The sequence below is a fragment of the Saccopteryx bilineata genome, chromosome 7 (assembly GCF_036850765.1).
Source record: "Saccopteryx bilineata isolate mSacBil1 chromosome 7, mSacBil1_pri_phased_curated, whole genome shotgun sequence".
Classification (NCBI taxonomy): Eukaryota; Metazoa; Chordata; class Mammalia; order Chiroptera; family Emballonuridae; genus Saccopteryx; species Saccopteryx bilineata.
Genome location: NC_089496.1, coordinates 12421126 through 12445414, shown reverse-complemented (window position 1 = coordinate 12445414; position 24289 = coordinate 12421126). Strand labels below are relative to the sequence as shown.

At 43.7% G+C, this 24289-nt stretch overlaps 1 protein-coding gene across 3 annotated transcripts in view; it reads right to left on the bottom strand.

Annotated features, from left to right (window-relative positions):
* Positions 1–24289, bottom strand: part of MAGI2 (membrane associated guanylate kinase, WW and PDZ domain containing 2) — a 1730241-nt gene that overhangs the window by 52929 nt on the left and 1653023 nt on the right. For all 3 annotated transcript variants that reach the window (XM_066240549.1, XM_066240550.1, XM_066240551.1), the window contains one exon: positions 5607–5745. In XM_066240549.1, the coding sequence (XP_066096646.1) occupies positions 5607–5745 (139 nt within the window). The remainder of the gene's footprint in view (positions 1–5606; positions 5746–24289) is intronic.

Here is a 24289-nt window from a genome sequence, read left to right as displayed (position 1 = left end):
TGAAATTAATTAATAAAATTCATTAAAATGTTTTTATGAGAGCAGACCCTTTGGGACCTTTTAATCAGTCACCTAGCTGTTAGACTCTCTTGTTACACTAACCCTCATACTTAGACTGTCAGCTCACTGAGGGCCAGAACGATTTTACTTGCTGTGTCTACAAAGTGTTTTGCTCACAGAAGGTGCTCAGAAAGACTTGGTTTAGTTGAGGAATAGTAATGATATCAATTAATGGTATTAATTATAGACTTTGTCTCATATGGCATATTTGGTAGGAGTATACTGTCTGAAGTTTATCTTTGCACAATCAGAGGGAAGAAAGGACTCACTGAACAAATAATTGTAAACAAGATTCTAATGCTTATAACTTTACTTGTCAATGTGTATTCTTAAAGAAGAAAAAACTAATAAACATTCCTTATTGTCATATAAGTAGAGACGAGTACTGCTTAATCTGGTGCTCTGATGTGATTATTGTAAATCATTTTATTTGTTGATTAAAGAAGAATCTTTAACTAAACTATTTGGCCCATTCATTTCTTTAGTGTAGTCACTGGCTCAGTCAGATCTTTACTAAATTAATGCAGTTTTATTTTACTCATAAAAAGTAAATAATTTCATTTACCAAAGGCCTATAATCAAGTCAAAGCCTATCAAAGACACAATTAACTTTGAAAATGGAAGTGTAGGCAGTAGTTGAATTCATGAGTTGGTTCTTTCTTTTCCTTTGTACGGCATTTGGTGTTAGTTGTTGCGGGGCCGTTGATTTTGTGAGAATTCTGCTTTGTCCTGGAGCCCTGCCTGGCCTTGCATGACTACCAGAGATTTCCATTTACACACAACTGCCTTTAGCACAGGTTGAGAACCGCTGCTTTAGAGTCTGGTCATAAGACCTATGTTGTTGCTTTTTAAGAGAGTAAACAGGCCAGACTACCAATGGAGACTGGAAAGCATTTTTCTGTTTAGCTTTATTTTGATTGGATTTCAACAGCAAGTACTACCAGGGGAAGGTGTGTGTGTGGGTCTGAACAGCTGTGTAAAGAACTCTTTTCATCCCAATGCCCCTCTGTTGACCCTGACCCTGGCTCTGTGGCTCGGTGTATGAATCAAGTGACTGCTCATGTTGTAGTTCCTGAATGCTAATGAAGGACACCTGTATTTCAAGTCAGGGAGCTAATTTGTATAACTTATTCCTTAGCAGCATTAGGACTATCAGGCACGCTTTCTTTTCTCTTAACCTTTGGGATGTCATTCAAACAGCAATACCCAGGGCTAAGGAGGGCACTGCTTTTGATGGACCATCCTTTGCTTTGTTTCTCAGTATGGTGGAAGGAAGGCTCCTTCTTCCGGCTAGTCATTGCGTTGCGTGCGGGGGGGGGGGGGGCACATCTGCTCTCTGTCGAGTTTATAATCAACAAAGTCTTACCCTGAGGACTAGAGGAGAGCTGAAGTGTCTGTCTCCTGAGCTTCCCTTTCAAAGACTTGACTATAAAAGCAGCTTCTCCTTCAAAGCCCTTTTCACTCTGCCCCTCGCAGCTGCTCGGTGTGCAGCACTGCTCCTGCCCTGCGTTTGGGGCTTTACGCTTCTGAATTGGCTGAGACGTCACCTGATGACCAGTCTTAAGGTAATTACTGGTGGCATGTTTGCAGCACGCTTACTGCTCTGTCCGCTCACTTGCATTCACACTGATTTTGTTTAGTCAACAATCTGACAGGTTACACGTGGTATTTTTTTCTTTCGATTGTCTCCTGTGCTTATCTCTCTGTCACAGATCACCTTAAGAGTGCAGAGTGGGAGTTGTGTATTTCTTTTGACTGAGATCGGCTTTTCCTTGGCAGGGCCCAGCGTCCAGATAAGGGTTTTGCTGCGAAGCTGCTCCGAGTTTTGTGGGTGTCAGAGGGATGGCTGGTGGGTAGCACTTACGGCCCTTCTATAGACTGTTGTTTCTCAGTCTCCTCACCTTCAAAGTTCACTCTCCCAGGCTGGGTTACGTCTGAACCCAATAGGTTATGTCTCCTATAGATTCTGACAACAATCTTTTTAAAGATGGATTTTATGCCAAATTTAGGATCTTAAAAGTCAAGCAAAGAAAACAAACACAGGATTAAATTCATAGTTGACAGAACTATCCATTTTCCTGTGATTAGGGTACATTTGGACAAAATTGATCATATGCTTGATTTATCTACTGGGAAACTCGAGCATTTTTTTCTTGTTGTTATTTTATTGTCCCTCCATCCCCTATCCTCCCTTACTTGCTAATTTTATTTTAATACACTCTAGTTTATTTTTGTCATAAAATTCTGTTTCATGATATAGTCTGTTTAACTGACACTGGACGAATTATGATGTTCTTTTGCTGTGGGCACTCTTTCTTTCTTTCTTTTTTTTTTTTTAAAGTGAGATCAGGGAAGGCAGAGAGACAGACTCCCGCATATGCCCCAATCGAGATCCACCTGCCAAGCCCCCTACTGGGTGATGCCCCTGCCCATCTGGGGCCACTGCTCAGCAACTGAGCTATTTTAGCACCTGAGGCTAGGCACGGTGCCATCCTCAGTCCCTGGGGCCAACTTGCTCCAACCAGTCGAGCCATGGCTGTGGGAGAGGAGAGTGAGAGACAGAGAGAAAGGAGAGGGGAAGAAGCAGATGGTTGCTTTTCCTGTGTGCCCTGACTGGAATCAAACCCAGGACTTCCACACGCTGGGCCGATGCCCTACCACTGAGTCAACCAGCCAGGACCTATGGGCACTCCTCTTATGGTGGAGTATTTGTATGGTTCATTAATGTGGCCACTACTTTGGCTTTTCCTGGTGCAGAAAAGAATCCACATAGCAGGCTTTGAGTCCAGAAAAGTCGGCTTGCAGAGTTGGTCATTGCTGGCATCTGGGACTGTGACTGGGAAACTGTCCTTTATAGAAACTTTCACTTAAATGGTAAGGACATGTGACTGTACCTCAGCTGTCTGCACAAACAATGTGGTTTATGCTGAGCACCGGCTTTCCTCAGGGGAGACTGGAGTTCCGGGATGTGCTAGGCAGAGAGTGCCTGCACGGTCAGCCCCAGTGCACTCCTTGGGCCGAATCTCTAATGAACATCCCTGGGCAGCAACATCACACATATATATGTTGCTGGATTTTTGCTACTGGTAGAAGAGTGGTGACTGGTCATGGGAGAGACAGAGACCGAGAGGGAGCGAGAGAGAGATAGAGAGAGAGAGAGAGAGAGAGAGAGAGAGGGAATAAGGAAGCTTGCACGTGGATTCCTCCGGAGTCTGTTGGTTTTCTTCCCTCATGATCCCACTGTGTATTCTTACTAAATCACTGTCATAAATCTTGTTATGAGGACAACCATATTCTGTGCCCCAGGGGTCCTTTCAACAAGTTTCTGGATGTGGAGTGGTTTTGGGGACCCTGGAAACACCCCCTCACTTGTCACTGTGAAGTTTCAGAGTACTCGATGGCATGCCTCAGAGATGCCGATCTGATCTCTAACCATCGCGGTTTCTCATGCATCTTTCAGCATAGCATTTCCGGAAGAGCTAATGTTTACTGAGTTTATGATTATTCTTTTCCTTCCCTAAAGGAAATTGCTCGGCTCTATTAATTTGGTCTTTTGTGACATAATCACTAACATTATTTTACAGTAAAAATCCATGCCAACTTCATACCACAAGTAGCTGATGAGCTTTCACATCACCAGCAAGTGTGATTGAGTGTTACATTTGCAATACGTGTATTATTTAGACGAACTTCTGCGGTACTGCTAGAGCTTGGTCCTTCAGAAGTGTGCCCAGATATTTAACACACTCTCTGTGTGAGATTAACTTTTTTAAGATTAACCTGTTAGAACCATAATAACAACATTAACTATAAAAATCCCTTGATATAGGCAATAGGTTGTGCCATGGAGTAAAATGTACCTTTAAAACGAGTTTTGTTTTTTTTTAGAAGTGATAGACTCTCACGGGTCAGTTTGATATTACTGAATCACTGAATGCTTCAGGGTGCAAAGACTTATTCTAGTCCAAGGGGTTCGATTCTTTTATTAAGGGATTAATGCCAGTGTCATTTAGCAGGATTAGGCCTGTGCTTATTGCTAACATTAATATTTAAAAATATTTTATTAGATTCAAATATTAAGGGTGAGAACTTGGGATGAAATATTTCCTTGGGCATAGAGCCAGCCTTCTGATCCTTTCTGACTTTTCGTGTGAGGGCTTGCCAGCCCTTTCTGTCGGCTCTGGAGTGTGTTCAAGTCCTGAACATAGTATTTAAGGCCTTTGAATTCGATATTTCAACTGAATTCAGGACTATAAGGAAGTCAATTTTTAGGTAACTTAGGCTAAACCGCGCCCCCCCCCACTCCAAAACCCCCTAATTTGAGAGGAGAAGCACTATCTAGAATTTTTTTATGTCAGGAGAGGTAGGGGATGGAGGCATGACAGTGAGTCAAATATCTCGATCAGCAGTTTGAACTGCTTGGGCAGGTCGGCAGTTAGATTATGTGTCCCTAATCTGGACGGGCATTTCCCACACTGCTCTTCACTGACACCTGCCTGCCTGTTGCCTGTATTATGTTTATCCCTCCTGAGAGTAATTAAAGAACAGCTTAGGTCATGTAAGGGCTACCCAGCATTCCTCAGTAATGCTGTCAGTGGTGCCTTTAATGGGCTTCTGGGGAAAACACCTTTAAAGATTTCTGAAGCAAATCTCTGAATTAAAACTCACTTTAAAGCCTTCCTCAAAAACATGTAGGTACACAACATAACTGAATTTTCTGAATATCCCTAAATGCCAAGGAAACATAATCATTGCAGGAACTGAAGCTTAATTTTTTTTTTTTTTTTTTTTTTTACAGGGACAGAGAGAGAGTCAGAGAGAGAGGGATAGATAGGGACAGAAAGGAATGGAGACAGATGAGAAGCATCAATCATTAGTTTTTTGTTACGACACCTTAGTTGTTCATTGATTGCTTTCTCATATGTGCCTTGACTGGGGGCTACAGCTGACCGAGTAACCCCTTGCTCCAACCAGTGACCTTGAGTCCAAGCTGGTGAGCTTTGCTCAAACCAGATGAGCCTGTGCTCAAGCTGGCGACCTTGGGGTCTCGAATCTGGGTCCTCCACATCCTAGTCCGACGCTCTATCCACTGCGCCACCGCCTGGTCAGGCGAAGCTTACATTTTATCTTCACACCCTGAAGGTCTGTTCTTGCTTGTCCCCTGGCCCTAGCTGCATATCTTACGGGACAGTGTGATGCACAGGCAATTTTAGAAAATAATTAATAAATTACTATGGACTCAAATGAACAGAAGACTGTCAGTCAAATCACAACAGTTCGAAATCATGTGATTAGTGGCTCTCCCAGCACACTCAGAGATGCCCTGAAAGGTCCTATATTTGCAATTTTTAACATTACTCAAGGGAGCAAAAGAAAGTGCTCGCACCATATACGTATACCTTTTGCTTAAACATATGTGCGTAACATCTACTGATAGCTAGCTGTACATTTAGGTGGACTAGAGAACTGCCGTGGTCTGTAAGTGGGCACAGGCATCTCCAGCACGTGGAGGAAGCAGAGAAAGGGTGATGAGAAGGTGAACGCACCGTACTCCGGCACCTGCCCCGTCCCGCGCTTCAGCAGCAGCCGCGCTCTTCTTCCTCCTGACTTGATGAGTTCTATCGCTCTGGCGTGTGTCATGTCCCTTGTGCTCTCCCCATTGATTTCAATGATTTGATCTCCTACCTGTTGGTTAAAGAAACATTAAGTGACCCACAGATGGCTCCACCCAAGTTGCATTTCCAACAAATTAGATGAGCACCATAGATCACCAGTTTCCGGAGTGCATAGCGATTTGGTTGCAGCCTGCTGCTTCTTGGAAGGAGCTCATCATTGCTGCGTCCTGCCTCTGACCACCACACTCAATTTACCTTTGTAGACATTGAAACATCAGACCACGGAGGTAGCGGTGATGTGTCACTAATATTTAGCAGGTTTGGCAGAGGCTATAGTTAAACTACATTTTTTTTTAAAAATTAGGAAATAGGTTTGATACCACTCTTCCAAATGACCCAGTACCTTTGCTTTGAAGCAAAAAGTAAATATTTCAAGGCCTTTTCATTGCATACAGTGCCAGCTTTGGGCTTAGCACAGCAACTAATTTAGCATGTTGGATGGAATGAATGATTTGGGGGCTTTTCTGTGAATTTTTATTATGCATGATTTAAATTTCCCTAGGCGCTATTGTGATATTTTCTTCTTTGTAAGTAGTGGTTGGTTGATATTCAAGTTCGATGATGAGTTTTCTATCACAGTCCTTTGAGTTAGAAATGAGACTCTCTTTCTCCACACATGACTAATGCCCTTGCTAAATTTCTGCCATGCTCACACCTGGTTGCCAGAGCTTTTTGGTTAAATACCAATCCCTCTTGGTTTGTCAGAAACACCTGGGTACCACCAGCAATTCCCACTTAGCCTTTGTGAATAGATATTTGGAACAAAAGAGGTTCAACCATGAGTTCCTGTGTAACTCCCACAGTGCCATTATTGTCAGGAAGCTTTGAATCAAAATGTTTCATTTTGGTGCAAGTCACTTAAGACAAATCAGCCAGGAAAAGAACAATGAGTTGCTTTGCAAAAATGCTATTTTAGGTGAGACCCTTAAACAAAGCATATCTCAGCCTAAACTCCATAGTGCAGACAGAATCGTGGGTAATCTGTGCAGTAATCACGAAGGCGAGTGCTGCAGGCTAGGCACGAGCAGGAACAAACGCTGCCGTCACAATGGCAAGAGGCACCGACACGAGCCCGCACCCCAGACGGGGGGGGGGGGGACACAAACACATGTTTGTTGTCACAGGAAGTAAGCTCTTTACCTGAGACAATTCTCCAGGGACAAGGATGCCCATGCAACGAAGGAAAAGACTTCCCACTTTGTGTCGTACTTGGCGGCCTTTGGAAGCCTGGTTTTAGGCAGTGGAAGAGGTTGGCCTCACTGGCATGACTTTCACATTCCACAGTAGAATCAAAAAAGACAGACTAAATTCACTTGGTTTAGGGCCAATGTTTGCAGCGTTTTTTTCCGCGGTCTCCTTAACTGTCTCCTTTCCCATAAGGCATCAGGCCTGAAAGTCGAGAAGCTGGCTGCAGGCCACATATCCAGGCCAGAGACAGATGGGGCCAATTACCCCTCTCCCAGCAGTCCCCACCCATGACTGAGACCTCATGGCACCAAGTTAAATTACAGGAGCAAACCAAAGTCCCAATGAAGTCATAACAGCAAGCCTTCATTGCTAGCTAGGTTCTCTTCTGAGCTTCACTCACATGTCCAATAGATTACTAAGCATCTTCACATGATGTGCAATGGGCAACTCCAACTCACCACAGCAGACTGGGCATACCGTCATTCTCCCCAAACAGGTTCTCCTGTTAATTCCTCAGGCTGGTGCATGCCACCGCCGTTCACCCAAGCCAGAAACCCTGGGGCCATGCCAGGACCCTCATTTCCTCAGCTTCTCTGCATCTGTCTCTGTTCTCAAATTTCACCCCATTGATAACTAGCTCAGTTCAGGCCTTTAACTGGATTATTCCAATCATCTCCTATTACCCTCCCCCCAATATCTTCTCGTTGTCACCAGTCATTCTTCTAAGGGAAATCTTCCCAAATGCGTCATGCCAGCAAAGCCATTTAGGGTTTCCACATGCCATCTTCTCTTTGCCTTCTCCTCCCCATGGGCCTGGTATCTCCCAACCTTCTTCATGGCCAGGCCCAGGATCATCTTCTGGAGGATGCATCATCTTCCTAGACCCTGTCTTCTAACATGAGAGTGCCCAATCATCATCACTACACCCCCGCTCTGTTATTTCTCACACCTCATACAGAGCTATGGTTCTCTGTCTTCCTTCCTAGACTTGGAGCTTCTTCATTCATCAAACAATTTCTGAGTACCAGTTATGGGCTAGACCAGGGGTAGTCAACCTTTTTATACCTAACACCCACTTTTGTATCTCTGTTAGTAGTAAAATTTTCTAACTGCACACCAGTTGCACAGTAATGGTGATTTATAAAGTAGAGAAGTAACCATATAAAATTTATAAAGCAGAGTTACAGCAAGTTAAAGCATATAATAATAATTACTTACCAAGTATTTTATGTCAGATTTTTGCTAAGTTTGGTAGAATAAATCTTTTTTTTTTTTAGTATTTTTCTGAAGCTGGAAACGGGGAGGCAGTCAGACAGACTCCCGCATGCGCCCAACCGGGATCCACCGGGCACGCCCACCAGGGGGTGATGTTCTGCCCACCCAGGGCGTCGCTCTGTCGCGACCAGAGCCATTCTAGTGCCTGAGGCAGAGGCCAAGGACTCATCCCCAGCACCCGGGCCATCTTTTGCTCCAATGGAGCCTTGGCTGCAGGAGAGGAAGAGAGAGACAGAGAGGAAGGAGAGGGGGAAGGGTGGAGAAGCAGATGGGTGCTTCTCCTGTGTGCCCTGGCCGGGAATCAAACCCAGGACTTCCGCACGCCAGGCCGACACTCTACCACTGAGCCATCCGGCCAGGGGCGAATAAATCTTTATAAAACAACTTACTATAGTTAAATCTATCTTTTTATTTATACTTTGGTTGCTCTGCTACCGCCCACCATGAAAGCTGGAATGCCCACTAGTGGGCGGTAGGGACCAGGTTGACTACCACTGGGCTAGACAGTCTACTTGGGGGGATAAGATAAAGATAATTGGAAATGACATAGTTTTTATCTACAAAAAGTTTTCAGTCTAGTTGGAGAGAAAATAGGTAAATAAGATAATTATTATTCAATATACCTTTGCCATGACAGAGGTATTAGCAAAGTGCTAGTGGAACAGAAAGAGGGGCATTAAATTATGGGTGGAACTAGTTATCAGGGAGAGCTTCCTAGAAGTGGTGACATCTCAACTAAATTCTGAAGCATCAGTAGGAGTTCTCAAGGTGAAGAAGGAGGAACAGTATTCTAGGTAGAGAGCAGTCTATGCAAAGACCCTGAGATTTGAGACTATGATACATTCAGCAAACTATTAGTTTACACTGCCAGTCAGGAGTTTGGGCTTTATTTTAAAGGCAACAACAAAGTATTGAAAATTTTAAACAGGGAGTAACCTGACCAAGGAAGCAGAGGGCTGTTTACAAATCTTCCTGAGACATCAGTATGAAGAGTGAACTGAAGAGAAAGTGAGAAACTGAAGAAGGAAGCTGGAGTCATGAGATTATAATATTGTCTACCCAAGTGAGAATTAGGAGGCTGTGGGGAGGAGAAAATGGGGCAAATAATGGCAGACACTGGGTCTCATTTCATTTTGCTTGGGGTCAATGAGTGAAATGTTTCTACAAGGCTCATCTTGAGAATCATGGGAGAAGGGGTTATAAGCGATTTTGACCAAAAAATCAAGCCTTGACCACCACGCCTGAGGACACCTATGTCTCAAATGAATTTTCAACAGGAATCATGTGGAGGCTGAAAGGAATCTCGGGTGCAACAGAAATAGTCAGTCTTGCCACATGTTTTATTATAGCAAGACTTAGAAAATTTGCACTCTGGTCACATGCTTTAATTTATTATAGCAAGACTTAGAAAATTAGATGTTTTCATTCTCTTGTGTGTTTATTTTCCCTACTAAAAGCTCATGAGAATTAAGGGAGAAAAAATTAGCATGGGAGAGTGAGTGGTTGGTTGGAAGACAGTATGGGAGGTTGAGAAGTAGTGGGTTCCAAGGCTGCACAGGAGCTGGGCTGGATCACTTGTGTGAAAGTTCCAGGGACGGGGCTCTGGGAGGAGTTGGCGATGCTATTCTATAGTGCCAAGGGGCCTGAGCTGACGTCTTTGCTTGGTAGACTGCCCAAATTCAGCTTTCCACAAAGGGTCCACTCAGAGGGAGAAGAGAGCTCTGATGATGGTTGAACTGAGGGTCCTTAGCTGCTTGTCTAAAACTTTAGTTGCTCGAAGCCCCTGCCCCATTCCAGTGGGCCAGTGCAGATAGTTTGCTGGTTTTATGCCCTAGTGGAAGTTTGCAAATAGTCCAGGATCTTATTAAATTCAGAAAAACATTTTTTGGGGGGAGTTGATGGTCAGGTAATGAGATGGAAATGCTGCCACCATTAAAGACTGACTGTCTCAGGTGTTTGGGGCATACTGCAAAGGGGCCAACCCATCTGGGCCCAGTGTCAATAGTTACAGACTCAGTATCGGTCCAGCCTTGACTCCCGTCTCTCCTTATAAGATAGTGTAAATTGTAAAAAGGTTTAATTTTCATTTCCATTCCAATAGCAGTACTATGTATAGTCACTGTAAATGAAACTCCCTGAATAAATTTGGGATGTGATCCCTTTCACTTTCACCCTCTTAGTGTCCGATGTGTGAGGAGGTGGACCTGTCTGGGGGGAGAGGTTCCCTCCTTCTCTTCCAGCTCATCTGGCGCCTCTGCAGCTGCCCACGTGTGGCCACTTGAAGGGCATCGCTTTCCTGCCTCACATGTGAACCAATTGGGGGAATTAATTTGATAGAACCAATGGAAATTTTTTTGCAGGGATTATGGAAAAGAGCACTTATGACTCAGATGTAGCCTTTTCCCTCCATCTTCTTTCCACCATGGACCTATCTTCACTTGAGCTACATGACTACAACAAAACTTTAAAGACCTGCTCCACATGTTCTTCAGGAATTTTAAAACATCAAGTTGAAGTCAGGATGGACAGAGAGAGGGTGAATTATTGGGGGAGGGAGAAGCAGAGGGTGACGGAAATCACACAGAGGTATTTCAGGAACATATATGTTGGTTCGAGAAGATGCCACATTTTAAAAACTAACCAAAAGAGTTAACATAAATTCCAGGCATTTTAATTATTCATTCAATCAATCAATTAATTATTTAAGTGAAAGGAAAGGAGACAATGAAACAGACTCCCACATGTGCCCTGACTGGGATCCACCCAGGAACCCCCGTCTGGGGCCAATGCTCAAATCAACTGAGCTATCTTCAGTGCTCAGGACTGACGTTCGAATGAATCAAGCCACTGGCTCTGGGAGAGGAAGATGGAGAGAAGGGGGAGAGGGAGAAGAGAAGCAGATGGTTGCTTCTCATGTGTGCCCTGACAGGGACTGAACCCAGGATGTCTGCACGCCGAGCTGATGCTCAATCCACTGAGCCACCGACCAGGGCTACCAGGCATTTTTTTTTGTGTGTGACAGAGACAGAGAGAGACAGAGAGAGGGACAGATAGGAACAGACAGACAGGAAGGGAGAGAGATGAGAAGCATCAATTCTTCGTTGCGGCACCTTATTTGTTCATTGATTGCTTTCTTACATGTGCCTTGACCGGTAGGCTACAGCAGACCGAGTGACCCCTTACTCAAGCCAGTGACCTTGGGCTTAAGCTGGTGAGTTTTGCTCAAACCAGATGAGCCCCATGCTCAAGCTAGCCACTTCGGGGTTTCAAACTGGGGCCTCCAGGTCCCAGTCTGATGCTCCATCCACTGTGCCACTTCCTGGTCAGGCAGGCATTTTTTTAATGGAAGAAATACTTCTGCCTGTGGTCCTTTGGGCAACTAATGCCCTACAACGAGTTAAGGGCAAGGCGAGTGGATGCCTGCCTGGTGCGGCCCCATGAGTCTGCATTGCTGCACACACCACGCCGAGTTTTCTTTAGCAAAACTGTTAACAAATCCTTGAATTTGCTTGGGGATCTGCAGGTGAAACTTTTTCTCTTCTTTTTTTGTTTTTCTTGTTTTTTTAAAAAATTAATTTTAAATTATTGTGTTAACATGGATTCAAGTGTCCCACTCAATATAACTCCCTTACCTCCACCTCCTTGTCCCTCATTATACCCCCTTTACCCCCTCCCTCTAACTCCCTCCCCCTTTCCTCTGGGATTTGCTGCCCTGTTACCTATATCTCTGTGTTATGTATATATAATTTCACTAATTTCTTCACCTTCTCTGATCCCATCCCCTTCTCCCCCTTCCCTCTGACAGCTGTCCCTCTGCTCCCTGTGACCCTGCCTCTGTCTCTATTCTGTTCCTCAGTTCACTTTGTTCATTAGATTCCACATATACGTGAGATCATATGATATTTGTCTTTCTCTGCCTGGCTCATTTCACTTAGCATAATAATCACCAGGTCCATCCATGCTATTGCAAAAGGTAAGATTTCCTTCTCTTTCATGGCCTCATAGTATTCCATTGTGTATATGCAGCACAGCTTTTTAATCCACTCATCCACAACTTTTTCTCTTCTTATTGGAAGGCCAAAGCAGGTAAAGGTAAAAGTCTCAATATTTCTTAAGTGGTTAATAGTTCAAGTTGCAAAGACAATAATGTAAGCTCTGTTCTGTGTGAATTTTTGTAGCCAAGTCATATAGAAAGTATTTGGTTTGGCTCTATGAAACTTTTATAAGAACTAGATTAATCCTGAGTTTACTTCAGCCCCAAGTCACGGTAGACTGCTCAAGGCTTGCCCACACAGCTCTGCAAACATACTTCATTCGGTATACAGGGGGGTCCTTGGGTTACGACACAGTTTTGTTCCTACAACAGTGATGTAACCCGAATTTTGGTGTAATTCAAAACACACCCTAACACAAATGTTACACTTGCACTTTTAGCAGTCCAAAATGGTGTAGGTAAGGGTACTGGGGGACGCCAACTCCCTCACTCATATACATGTTACTGTGTATTCTTCTGTTATGTGCAACCAAACTAGTTAGCCTAGGTAGTCCGTAAATGCAACACTAATGTCATAAGCCAAAACACTCACATCTCAATTTTTTAAGGTTATGAGAGTGAGTGTCATAAACTTGAAACGTCATATGTTGCCACTCTTGTAACCCAGGACTCTCTGTAATCTGTTGATTGCCCTCAGCCAGCTGCTGCACCATCAGAACCTACATCACACAATTAAATAACTGAAATGATACTAGATTATGATTGCCTGTGAGGAATTGAATGTCTTTAGAATTTTATGCAATAAGCAATGGATATCTCCCTTCCTTAATTTATGAAACACCTACTGTGGTCCATTTCTGCGGCTAATAATCTCTGAGGTCACAGGTGAGCTCCATCAGAGTTCTTCACTGTCAGTCTTGGTTTTCCTGCTGACCCTTAACCTCTCAAGAGGACACACCTATTGTCTTTCTGTCATCTATACCCGTCACAATTTCTGACAAGTAGGCTCTCAGTCCATGACTGTTGAGTAAATGAATGTTAAGTTTGCTTCAGGAATCGTAGCAGTCTTTGTTCTCATTTCATAAAAGTTCAGCTTAGGGGCACCTCAGCATACCTTAACCTTTCTTAAAATACTGCATTAAACACTTCTGACCAAACCATAACAATTTCAATAGTACTTACAGGAGACCAAACAAGGGTTCAGTAATGGTGACCTACAAATATTGTTAGTGACAGGTAAAGTTATGGGAAACAAGTGCTGAAGGCTTGAGAGAAATAGGGATGGAGGCTGAGTCTGAACAAAATCATAATGTGCCAGTAAAAAAGTTCAGAATTGGTCTTCCCTGCTGCCTGCACCAGGACCTCCGTGGGTGCTCGGAGACAGGTCGCTGGGCCGCTCTGGAGCAAAGATGGGCTGGTTTTCATATTTGATAGTGGTACCCTTTTATAGGTAAAGGGTTGTTTTCACAGTTAACCTTTGCTAGATATTGTTTAATAACTATTACAGTAAAGATATTTTCCAGGGGTTACACTGAGTGTTTTGGTTTATCTTCCTATTTCTTCCACTAGACTTGTGATTGAATTAGATGGGAGCTCACTGCTTATTATAGGATTGGGCTATTCTTTTAAATTGTGTGCACAATTGCCTCAGCCAGGCACAGGAGCCCATCAAATCAGCAGGTTTTTCCAGAAAGGAAGCTTCTAACCCAACTGGAAATTGAAACACATTTGGGGAGCAACAAAATTCTGTGAATTTTATTGGTCTACATTTATATGTTGAAAACTGTCTGAGACTTTACTCAGATGGCTTTAGGCAACTCCTGTGTTTTGGTGGTTCGACCCCCGCCAGGGTCGCGACCCACAGGTTGAGAACCGCTGCTTTAAACTATATTCTAGAGAGTCATCACTTAAAAAGGAAACTTCCCAACATCTTTCAAGAAACCTCATCAAAATAGAACTGTGAAATAGCCCTCATGGATTTATAGAGGAGTCCTTAATCAAGGTTACGCCTGAGCACATTCCTGCTTAGAAGGGCCACGAAGGCGAGGGGAACAAGTGGGTAAAAGAAGTTACAGGCCGCGGTCCCTTGATGGGGTTGGTATACCTTATTCCATGTTTTTATTACTTGTGAACTAACCCTGTAGAAGAGACTCAGTCACAGCTCAGAAGACTTCTAGTCTGTGACTTCAGCAGCACCCTGTGGTGGAGGTGGTGCTGGACCAGTCGTTCAAACCAGGGCGCCCGCTTTGGTGGGGCGTCAGGGGGAGCTCTCCATTCAGGGGCCTCCAGTTTTCATTCTCACTTTTAAAATTCTCTGAATTGAAACATGGGAATATAAGTGAAATTTAATGATGCTGAGCTTAGTTATGGAAGTCAACTCTAAATTACAATTTGGTGTCTTTCTCACCAAACCTTTCTTTTTTCCTTGTCAAATACTAACTGACACTCATCTCATGCAGGGAATTTTATTAAATTTCTTATTTCTAAATCTCTAGTCTTCTGAGATTTAATTAGTGTTGATGTTCCATTCTTCAAAGCTGCACCCGCTTGCTCTGTGTGCTCTCTGGGTGGTCTCTTCCTACCATTCTAAAGTCCTTTTCTCTCTGTGCCTTTGTATGTCCTGTTCCGTTTGTCTGGAACCTGCACTCCTCCCTTTAGAAAGCTGAACCCTGCTCACGCCTCAGGACAGACCCCAGCTCTCACCACATCCAGGAAGCCTTCCACGCTCCCACCAGCCTGGGCTGGGTGCCTTTCCTCAGCGTTTCTTTAAAAGCCTTGACCCTTGCCTGGCACTACCCTCAGCTGTCCAAGAGCAGAGACTCTGCCAGGTGGGAAAGACTCAGATACGCTTGTTCAATGGTGGGTAAATTATTGACAGAGGAATTTTTCAGAAGCTTTTCTTTTCTTTTTTTTTTTTTGATTCTGTGCTCCTTGTAAAAGGTTTTACATTTGTTTTCAGGATATATGTCAACTAGATTTGTCTATGATCAGATAATATACAGTGTATGTAAATGCTGTGTACACTCTAGGCTATACAAATACAAACTTTTATTAGTAATTGTGGTAATCATCATAATGGTAGAAGAGAGAAGATAAGCAACACTGGTAAGCTTTCGTAACAAACCTCGAAGAGAAGCTGCTGAGCTACCGAGGATATTTAGTGGAAAATAAAGCAAATGCTTTTTCTAAAAATATCACTGAGAGGTTAAAGCCTCAAAAAAACTTCTGTTGGTTTGGCAACTACTGCCTTTTAGAAATTCTGAAAATGTTAGTGCTATTCTTTATTCTATGACTTGAGAGAATAGTTCTTAGAAAAGGACTCTTATTGAGTGCTGGGCGGATAATCCAAACCCTGAGCCGAGACAGAGGGATGATTGTGAGTCTGGCTGCAGACAGATTCTAAAGGTGAGCTGGTTGAAGCAAAATAGTTTCTGGAAGGGGAAATATCTTAAAATCTTCCACCTGAGCAAGAATAAAAAGCTATCATCATCAGCTCAGCTAGTGGCTTATCCATTTGCTCAGAAATCATTTATGTTAGGTCATGAAGTCAGTTTCTAGCTGATTGAAAAACCAACAAGAGAAAATCAAAGAGAAAACTTCCTATTATGGACTCTGTAGTCTGTTTCCCTTCCCTGGGTGTAATCGAGGGAAAACAAGGGTTTACTCTGCATGCTTATCTAATCAGGTATATTTATCTTCTGGATGCAAGCAGGAGGCTTTGTGCCATGGGTACTGCCCGGGACTGTTTCAGTGGACGGGCGGGGATAAGACAACGGACGAGGACTGCTGAGGCCCTGAAGGACATGCACGGCAGATGCCATTCCCACCTGTGGTCTGGAAGCCCTTTGGGGAGGAAGGAAAGTTATAGGGGTCTAGGGAGGGCTGGGACCATGAACAAGGGCTGCCTGACTGGCACTGTAGTTGGAGAGGTAGGAACATGGCCAGGCCCCCAGCACTGTAGGTAAGTGACATTCCAACCTCTGTTGGTAAGCAGAATAATGTCCCTACAATAGATACCCAGGTCCAATTCCTGGAATGTGTGAATATGTTGCCTCACATGGCAAAAGGGACTTTGTAGATGTGATTAAGTTAAGGATCTCAAGACAGGAAGATTCTCCTCATTATCTGAGTAGACCCAATGCAATCACAGGGAGAGAGATGTAAGCACAGGGGCAGAGGTCTGAGATGAGATGCTTTACTGCTGGCGTGGAAGAGACCATTACCGAAGGAAAGTAGGTGGGTCTGAAGCTGGGAATGGCAAAGGAATAGATTCTCCCTGGAGCCTCCAGAAGGAAGCAGCCCTGTTGACACCACGATTTGATTTGAATTCAGAGAAACCGACTCAGCATTCTGATCTCCAGAACTGTGTGAGAAGGTAAGTATGTGGCAGTTACAGCAGGAATGGAAATGAACACACTCTGTCTTCCTGGCCTCCAATCTCCTGCTCGGACTTCTCACTGTCAGATGCAACGGGGAATTGGAGGGCGGGAGAGGTTGGGCAATGCAGACACAGTCCCCGGGACACAGACCAGGCAGGAGCGGGGGAAGGGAATGGATCTGGGGAGGAGGTAGGATAAAAGCAGCACCAACTCTGGGGTGGGGTGTGTGTGGGGCGTGGGGATAGATTTTAAATTAATGAATTAATATGACAAATGAAAATTGTTGTTTTTCAATGTTTGTGTTCCCCTAGAATTTATATGCTGAGCTTGTAACCCCCCACCCCAAACTGCAGTAGTAGAGGGTCTCTGGGAGGTGCTTAGGGCAGGAAGGCTCTGCTTCATGAGTGGGAAGAGTGCTCTTCCAAGAGACCCCAGAGAGCTCCCTTCTCCCACCATGTGAGCCTCAGCAAGAAGACACTGTTTCTGAACCCCGAAGTGCGTCTTCACCAGCCCCCTAGTCTGTCAGTGCCTTGGTCTTGGACTTCAGTCTTCAGAGTCACAAAAAAGAAACTTCTGTTGTTTAGAAGCTTCCCAGTCTGCAGTATTCTGTTATAGCAGCCTGGGTAGACTAAGACAAAGGCTTTAAGAAATAATTCAAGAACAAGACCAAAAAATCAGGTAATGATAACTTTGCCCACTGAACAAGCTGCTTTTGGAAAACTTTCTTTTCCTATTTCATTTTCACATACACAGTCTCTTAAGATATCATTATATAAAGGTAAGTGGCATCAGAGTTATTGAGTTGAATTGCCTCTAAATATTGCCGAAGGTTTCAGAGTTAGCTGCCTTTGCATCTCGTCTGCTTGCCTGTCCCCTCGAGTCTTCTCCCCCGTCTCCAGCACCTGCCTGTCCCCTCGAGTCTTCTCCCCCGTCTCCAGCACCTGCCTGTCCCTTCCTACTTCTCCCGTCTCCAGCACCTGCCTGTCCCTTCCTACTTCTCCCCCCGTCTCCAGCACCTGCCTGTCCCTTCCTCCTTCTCCCCCCGTCTCCAGCACCTGCCTGTCCCTTCCTCCTTCTCCCCCGTCTCCAGCACCTGCCTGTCCCCTCGAGTCTTCTCCCCCCGTCTCCAGCACCTGCCTGTCCCTTCCTCCTTCTCCCCCGTCTCCAGCACCTGCCTGTCCCTTCCTCCTTCTCCCCCGTCTCCAGCACCTGCCTGTCCCCTCGAGTCTTCTCCCCTGTCTCCAGCACCTGCCTGTCCCTTCCTCCTTCTCCCCCATCTCCAGCACCTGCCTGTCCCTTCCTACTTCTCCCCCGTCTCCAGCACCTGCCTGTCCCTTCCTCCTTCTCCCCCGTCTCCAGCACCTGCCTGTCCCTTCCTCCTTCTCCCCCCGTCTCCAGCACCTGCCTGTCCCTTCCTCCTTCTCCCCCCGTCTCCAGCACCTGCCTGTCCCTTCCTCCTTCTCCCCCGTCTCCAGCACCTGCCTGTCCCTTCCTCCTTCTCCCCTGTCTCCAGCACCTGCCTGTCCCTTCCTCCTTCTCCCCCCGTCTCCAGCACCTGCCTGTCCCTTCCTCCTTCTCCCCCGTCTCCAGCACCTGCCTGTCCCTTCCTCCTTCTCCCCCGTCTCCAGCACCTGCCTGTCCCTTCCTCCTTCTCCCCCGTCTCCAGCACCTGCCTGTCCCTTCCTCCTTCTCCCCTGTCTCCAGCACCTGCCTGTCCCTTCCTCCTTCTCCCCCCGTCTCCAGCACCTGCCTGTCCCTTCCTCCTTCTCCCCCGTCTCCAGCACCTACCTGTCCCTTCCTCCTTCTCCCCCCGTCTCCAGCACCTGCCTGTCCCTTCCTCCTTCTCCCCCGTCTCCAGCACCTGCCTGTCCCTTCCTCCTTCTCCCCCCGTCTCCAGCACCTGCCTGTCCCCTCGAGTCTTCTCCCCTGTCTCCAGCACCTGCCTGTCCCTTCCTCCTTCTCCCCCCGTCTCCAGCACCTGCCTGTCCCTTCCTCCTTCTCCCCCGTCTCCAGCACCTGCCTGTCCCTTCCTCCTTCTCCCCCCGTCTCCAGCACCTGCCTGTCCCTTCCTCCTTCTCCCCCGTCTCCAGCACTTGCCTGTCCCTTCCTCCTTCTCCCTCTGTCCCTTCCTACTTCTTCCTTTGTCTCCATCCACTAGTCCTCTCCTCTCCCTCTTCTTTCAGTCCACATGGTTGCCACAATCATCTTAAAAATTTTTTTATTATTGATTTGAGGGAGAGAGGAAGGGAAGGGGGGTGGAGAGAGAGAAAGAGGGAAAGAGTTGCATCAACTCACTGTGTAGCAGGAATTAGCCGCAAATGGAGGATAATAAACGCCCAGACAACTTAATGAAGAAGAATTTATTAGTAGCCTGTGGAGCACATGAGACTAGTAGCATCAAAGTTAGTTTTCTTACATATTATATATCTTTATAGCTTTAGCTTTCCTGTGACAAGTGCCTGATTTCTTTGACTTCTTTGTTTGCAGACCTACGTGACTTTTGTGTCTCTGGGAGGGGAGAGTCATGAGAGGAAGTTTTGACCATCTGTCCTTGACTATTCACATAATCCATACTTCTTGCTGGTGCTGCAAGTTTATTTCAGGGAACTGATAACAAAGACCACAGCTGTGGTTACTTTTCAAACTGTCTCATTCAGCCCTTCCTCCCTCAGTCAGGAACGCTGAGGTCACTGGCTTGAGCGTAAGATCACAGACATTTGCAAGTCCCCTTTCCTGCATTCTTCTGTTTCTCCTCTTTCAGTTGTTCCACTTAGTTGATCCACTAGTTGTGCATTCATTGGTTGCTCATCATTTGTGCCCTGATTGGGAATCAAAACCGTGACCTTGGAGTGTCATGACCATATTCTATCCATTGAGCCACCTGGCCAGGGCCCTGCAATCATCTTTTAAAGCTTACCTCTGCCTTGATCTCTCTCCTCCTCAAATAATGACCTCCTTCTCTGTACTTTTTTTTTTAATTTTTTTTTTATTTATTCATTTTAGAGAGGAGAGGGAGAGACAGAGAGGAGAGACAGAGAGAGAGAAGGGGGGGGAGGAGCTGGAAGCATCAACTCCCATATGTGCCTTGACCAGGCAAGCCCAGGGTTTCGAACTGGCGACCTCAGCATTTCCAGGTCGACACTTTATCCACTGCACCACCACAGGTCAGGCCTTCTCTGTACTTTTTGAACAGAACCCATACTCCTTGATGCAGTGTAAAGGTCATCCAGGACCCGGTCCCTGACCTTGCAGTGTGTTCCTGCCATTATCCCAGGGTTAATGTGGCTTGATTCCCATTCTTCCACTCTTTATAGGGTCTCCCATCTCACATTTCTGCTCTTGCTCTTGCTTGTGCTTCTAATTCTTGCCATTCCCCCAACCTTCCCCAGCTCGTCCTGCCATCATGCCCATTCTTCAAGGCTCCATCCAAACCCTCCCAGAAGGACCATTGGTCACTTCAGGGAAAATCTGTCCTATCTGTCAGGGTCACCGCAGTTTGCTATACCTCTCTTTTTTTTATTTTTTATTTTTTATTCATTTTAGAAAGGAGAGAGAGGAGAGAGAGAGAGAGAGAGAGAGAGAGAAGGGGGGAGGAGCAGGAAGCATCAACTCCCATATGTGCCTTGACCAGGCAAGCCCAGGGTTTTGAACCGGCGACCTCAGCATTTCCAGGTCGAGGCATTATCCACTGCGCCACCACAGGTCAGGCCTGCTATGCCTCTCTTACAACATGTTTCACAGCCTGCCTCTGGTCTAGTCTCTGCTTTCATTCTCCCCACTACCGTTTCCTCACCCGTGAAATTATAAACTGGAAAGAAAGAGAGTGCCCTCTAAGCAGTAGCTAACATATTGCCTGAAAAATAATAGATCAGAAAAGGTTACCCATAGTGGGGACAACAATTATTACTGTGTAAAGTAAAAATGATTAATGGAAGAGGGCTCGTCTTTGGTGGGAACTGAGGGGATGTGGGAACCTGAGAGAGAAGGGCTTTGAGGTCAGGACACAAAGGGCAGCCTGTGCCTGGCTCACTTCCTTTTTCCACCACTGCCCAAGGTCCTCAGCCCAGAAGAAGAGCCTCATAAATGTTTCTTAAATGAATGAATGCTATCTACTTTATTTTTTGTGGGAGACAGGCTGTAAGCTGACAAAATTCTTACAGCCTAGGGCTTAGTTTAAGACTAAGCTGTTCTCCAGCCTTCTAATACTAAGATCTTCCACACACCCTCATAATACTAAGATCTTCTCAACACCCTTCTCAAAACTAAGCTTTTCCCCACAGCCTTGACTGTTGCATTATGTAGGGTGGTGCACTCTTATGAAGAATTCCATTTATGTCTCAGATAAGTGGCTTTGTATCAGAGACTTCCTTATTTGTATTTTGGCTTAAAGGCTTTAATTGTCTATGCTATATCATAAAGCAAGGCCGGGGGCTCTCTCTCTCTGATCTTGCCATCAGCGTTGCAGAGGCCTCCCGATCCCATCCTCTTTTCTCAGTGGGTCTATTTTCTTAATTCTGTGCTGTTTTCCTCCAGGACCTGGAATTACTAGCCGTACTGGTTTGTGACAATTTTGGTCAAGGCTAATCTTGCCTTCATGAAAACAAGGTCTTAACAAAAGCTCCTAAAACAGTTACAACATGAAGAAGGCAAAAAGTGTATAAAAGTAAAAACACACAATCTTCCACTTGTGGTGAGAAGCAAGCTTAGAAATAGCATGCTTCACCAGGAAGCAGCTGAGGAAGATCCAGCCACAAGGTGGAGGCATCTCTTCTCTTTTTGGAGTGAATATACTTTTTTTGGCTCAACTGGCTAAAAGCAGATATATTAACTTTTGCGTTCACTGAGCCTTGTGAGAAGCACTGGAAAATAAATTCATGTGGAACTTACATCGTACCTCCCCCACTACAGCTTCGGAGCAGAGATCACATTTTTTAATGTCTTTTACTTCTACAACATCCTTTGTGGCATCTAGCACAGTTCTGACATGGGGTGGGGGGTGAGGAGGGGGAGAGTGAACAAGAGAGAAAATGATTGGTGGACTGGTAAAGTAAATAAAGAAACTGCTTGCTAATAATACACCCAGTAAACTATCCACAGGGGCACCGAGGGCAGGGAGCCATCTCATTAGTCTTTTAATCTCTGGTTTCTATTATTGTAAGGTGACCAATCGTCCTTCTTTAAGGAGGACAGTCCTTCTTTTGTAAGTTCCGTCCTCCCTCAAAAAGTGTCCTTCTACCTGTCCTCCTTTTTGATATTGGAAGACTAATGTGTAAATGTCCGTATTCAATTGATGCAGAGTCAATCCATTACGTGTGATGTGATGTATTTGTATTTGACATGACGATTCCTCAAGGATCAGTACAGTGCGGCGAGACGTGATTATGAGACACACGTGCTCCACACAGGAGACCTTGAGAGAGCGTGTGATATACCGAGAGTGCAAATGGCTTTGTGTACTTCTTATTGAAACATGACACGGCACATACAACACTGTAGACTCCCGATTATTTCTTTCTCGGTGAATATTTGATCATAGACAGGTAAGCACAATTCATGTTTTATTAATTCATTATCTATTTAATAATTTCCAAATACATATAATTTTATTTACAAGTATTTTCCCAAAATTTGAGTTTTAAAGTGGAAATCTAACCTCAAACCATATTTATTAAAAATGTATTTTGATTAAATAGTTGCATAAAACAGACAGTTTTTAATTAGAAAATGATAAGTACACCTGAATATCACTCCAAATTAGTGGTTTTGTTTGATATTTAGTTTTGTTAATTTAGCTTCCAGAAAATTCGCCTACCATGATGTAACATTTCAGTTCCTAATGTGCTTGCATCGTTCATGTAGCTCTATATTTTATTTTTAATTTTAAATTTCATTTAAGGGATGGAAAAATCAAAAAAGAGAAAATGCCATTTCAATGATAAGTTGAAAAAGGAATTTCCATTGCAGTTGAGGGCAGAGCAGAGATAACGAAACACTTGACCGCCAACAAACATAAGCAATCATTAGATGCATCAGCCTCCAGTTGTAAAGGAACAAGTTTCTTTAAAACTTCAAATTATTCTGAAGATGAAAAACAGTTGGCTGCAATGGAGGGAACATTTGCATTTCAAACCATAATTCACAAAGTTTTTGTAGTATGGATTGTACAACTAAATTATTGAAAAAGTTTCACAATGCAAAATTTTCATGTGCCAGGACAAAATGCGAGGCTATTTTGAAATCAGTATTTAAAAATTACTGTGACAAAATACTTACAGAGGACTTGGAAACTGCAGCATTTGTAACGATTTTATATGATGCATCAAATCATGATGAAATTAAATTGTATCCAATAAGATATTTTAATGTTACCACGGGCATTCAAGTAAAAATTTTAAATTTAGAATCCATTGAGGGAAAACTTGTGAAATATTGTCAAACCATCTATAGAGCATAATAAATGAAAACAATTTGAAATCCAAAGTTGTTGCACTAATGGCTGATAATACAAATATAAATTTTGGTGGGTGAAGATGCAAAGGAGTGAATAATGTGTCTGTAAAATTACAAGAGTTACTCCAAAAGTAACTAATTCCTCCAACTAGGAATAGGTTGTAATGCACATATTTTGTCAAATGCAATCAGCACAGCGTCATGTGCCATGCCAATTGATGTAGAAGTAATAATAACTACAATTTATTTGCATTTTAGTTGTTTTACCGTTTGTGTTGCTACTTTAAAACAATTTTGTGAAGAAGCAAATGTTGAATACAAAAAACTTAGGATATTAAAAAGTTAGATGGCTTGTTCTAACACCTGCTATAGAGCGTGTTCTACAATTACTTGAGCCTCTCCGTTCATATTTTTAACATTTAGACAAATGTCCTAAAATCCTGGAATTGTTTTTCAATAATAAAATATCTGAGATATTAATGTATTTTGTACATAATCAATTATCTATTTTTCACCAAACGATTCAAAAGATTTAAGGTGAATACATTTCAGCTATGGAAGTTAGTCTTATTTTGAATGACTTTATCCTTCAATATAAATCTCGTTTTGAAGAAAAATTTCTTACTTTAATTATAAGAAGAAAATTGTCAGACTTAGAGAAATCAAATCCGGGCATAACAGAAAAGTTTATCAAAGAAGTACAGAATTTTTACCAGACATGTTTTCAATATATGGAAGAATGGTCTGAAACAAACATCACGGGAAATAACAGTTTTTAGTGGTGTTTTTTTACTTCATCACAAGTATATTGTACAGATATTGAATCTTGTCTTGAGTTTTTATCTAAAGAAATGCCAGACATCAAAATAGATGACAATTGTCTCTTTGAAGAAATTAGAAGACTGAAAGTATATTTAAATTTTGAAAAATTAATACAATGAGAAAATGAACATGTTGAAATTGATAAAAGATGGGTGGAAATGTTCAGCCATTTCAAAAGTGAACATATTCCATGTGAAAATTTATTTATTCTTGTTCAATTTACATTGTGCTGCCCTGGAGCTAATGCAGCAGTTGAAAGAGTTTTTACAATTGCTAATGATTTTTGGACAAGTGAGAAATCGAGATTGATGTTGATCCTCTAGCTGCAGCACTTGCCATAAAATTCAATATGAAGGGTATTTCCTGTTCAGATATTTCCAAAGTATTGTTACAAGAGGATACATTGACAAAAAACATTCATTCAATGGAAAAGTACTCGTTAGATA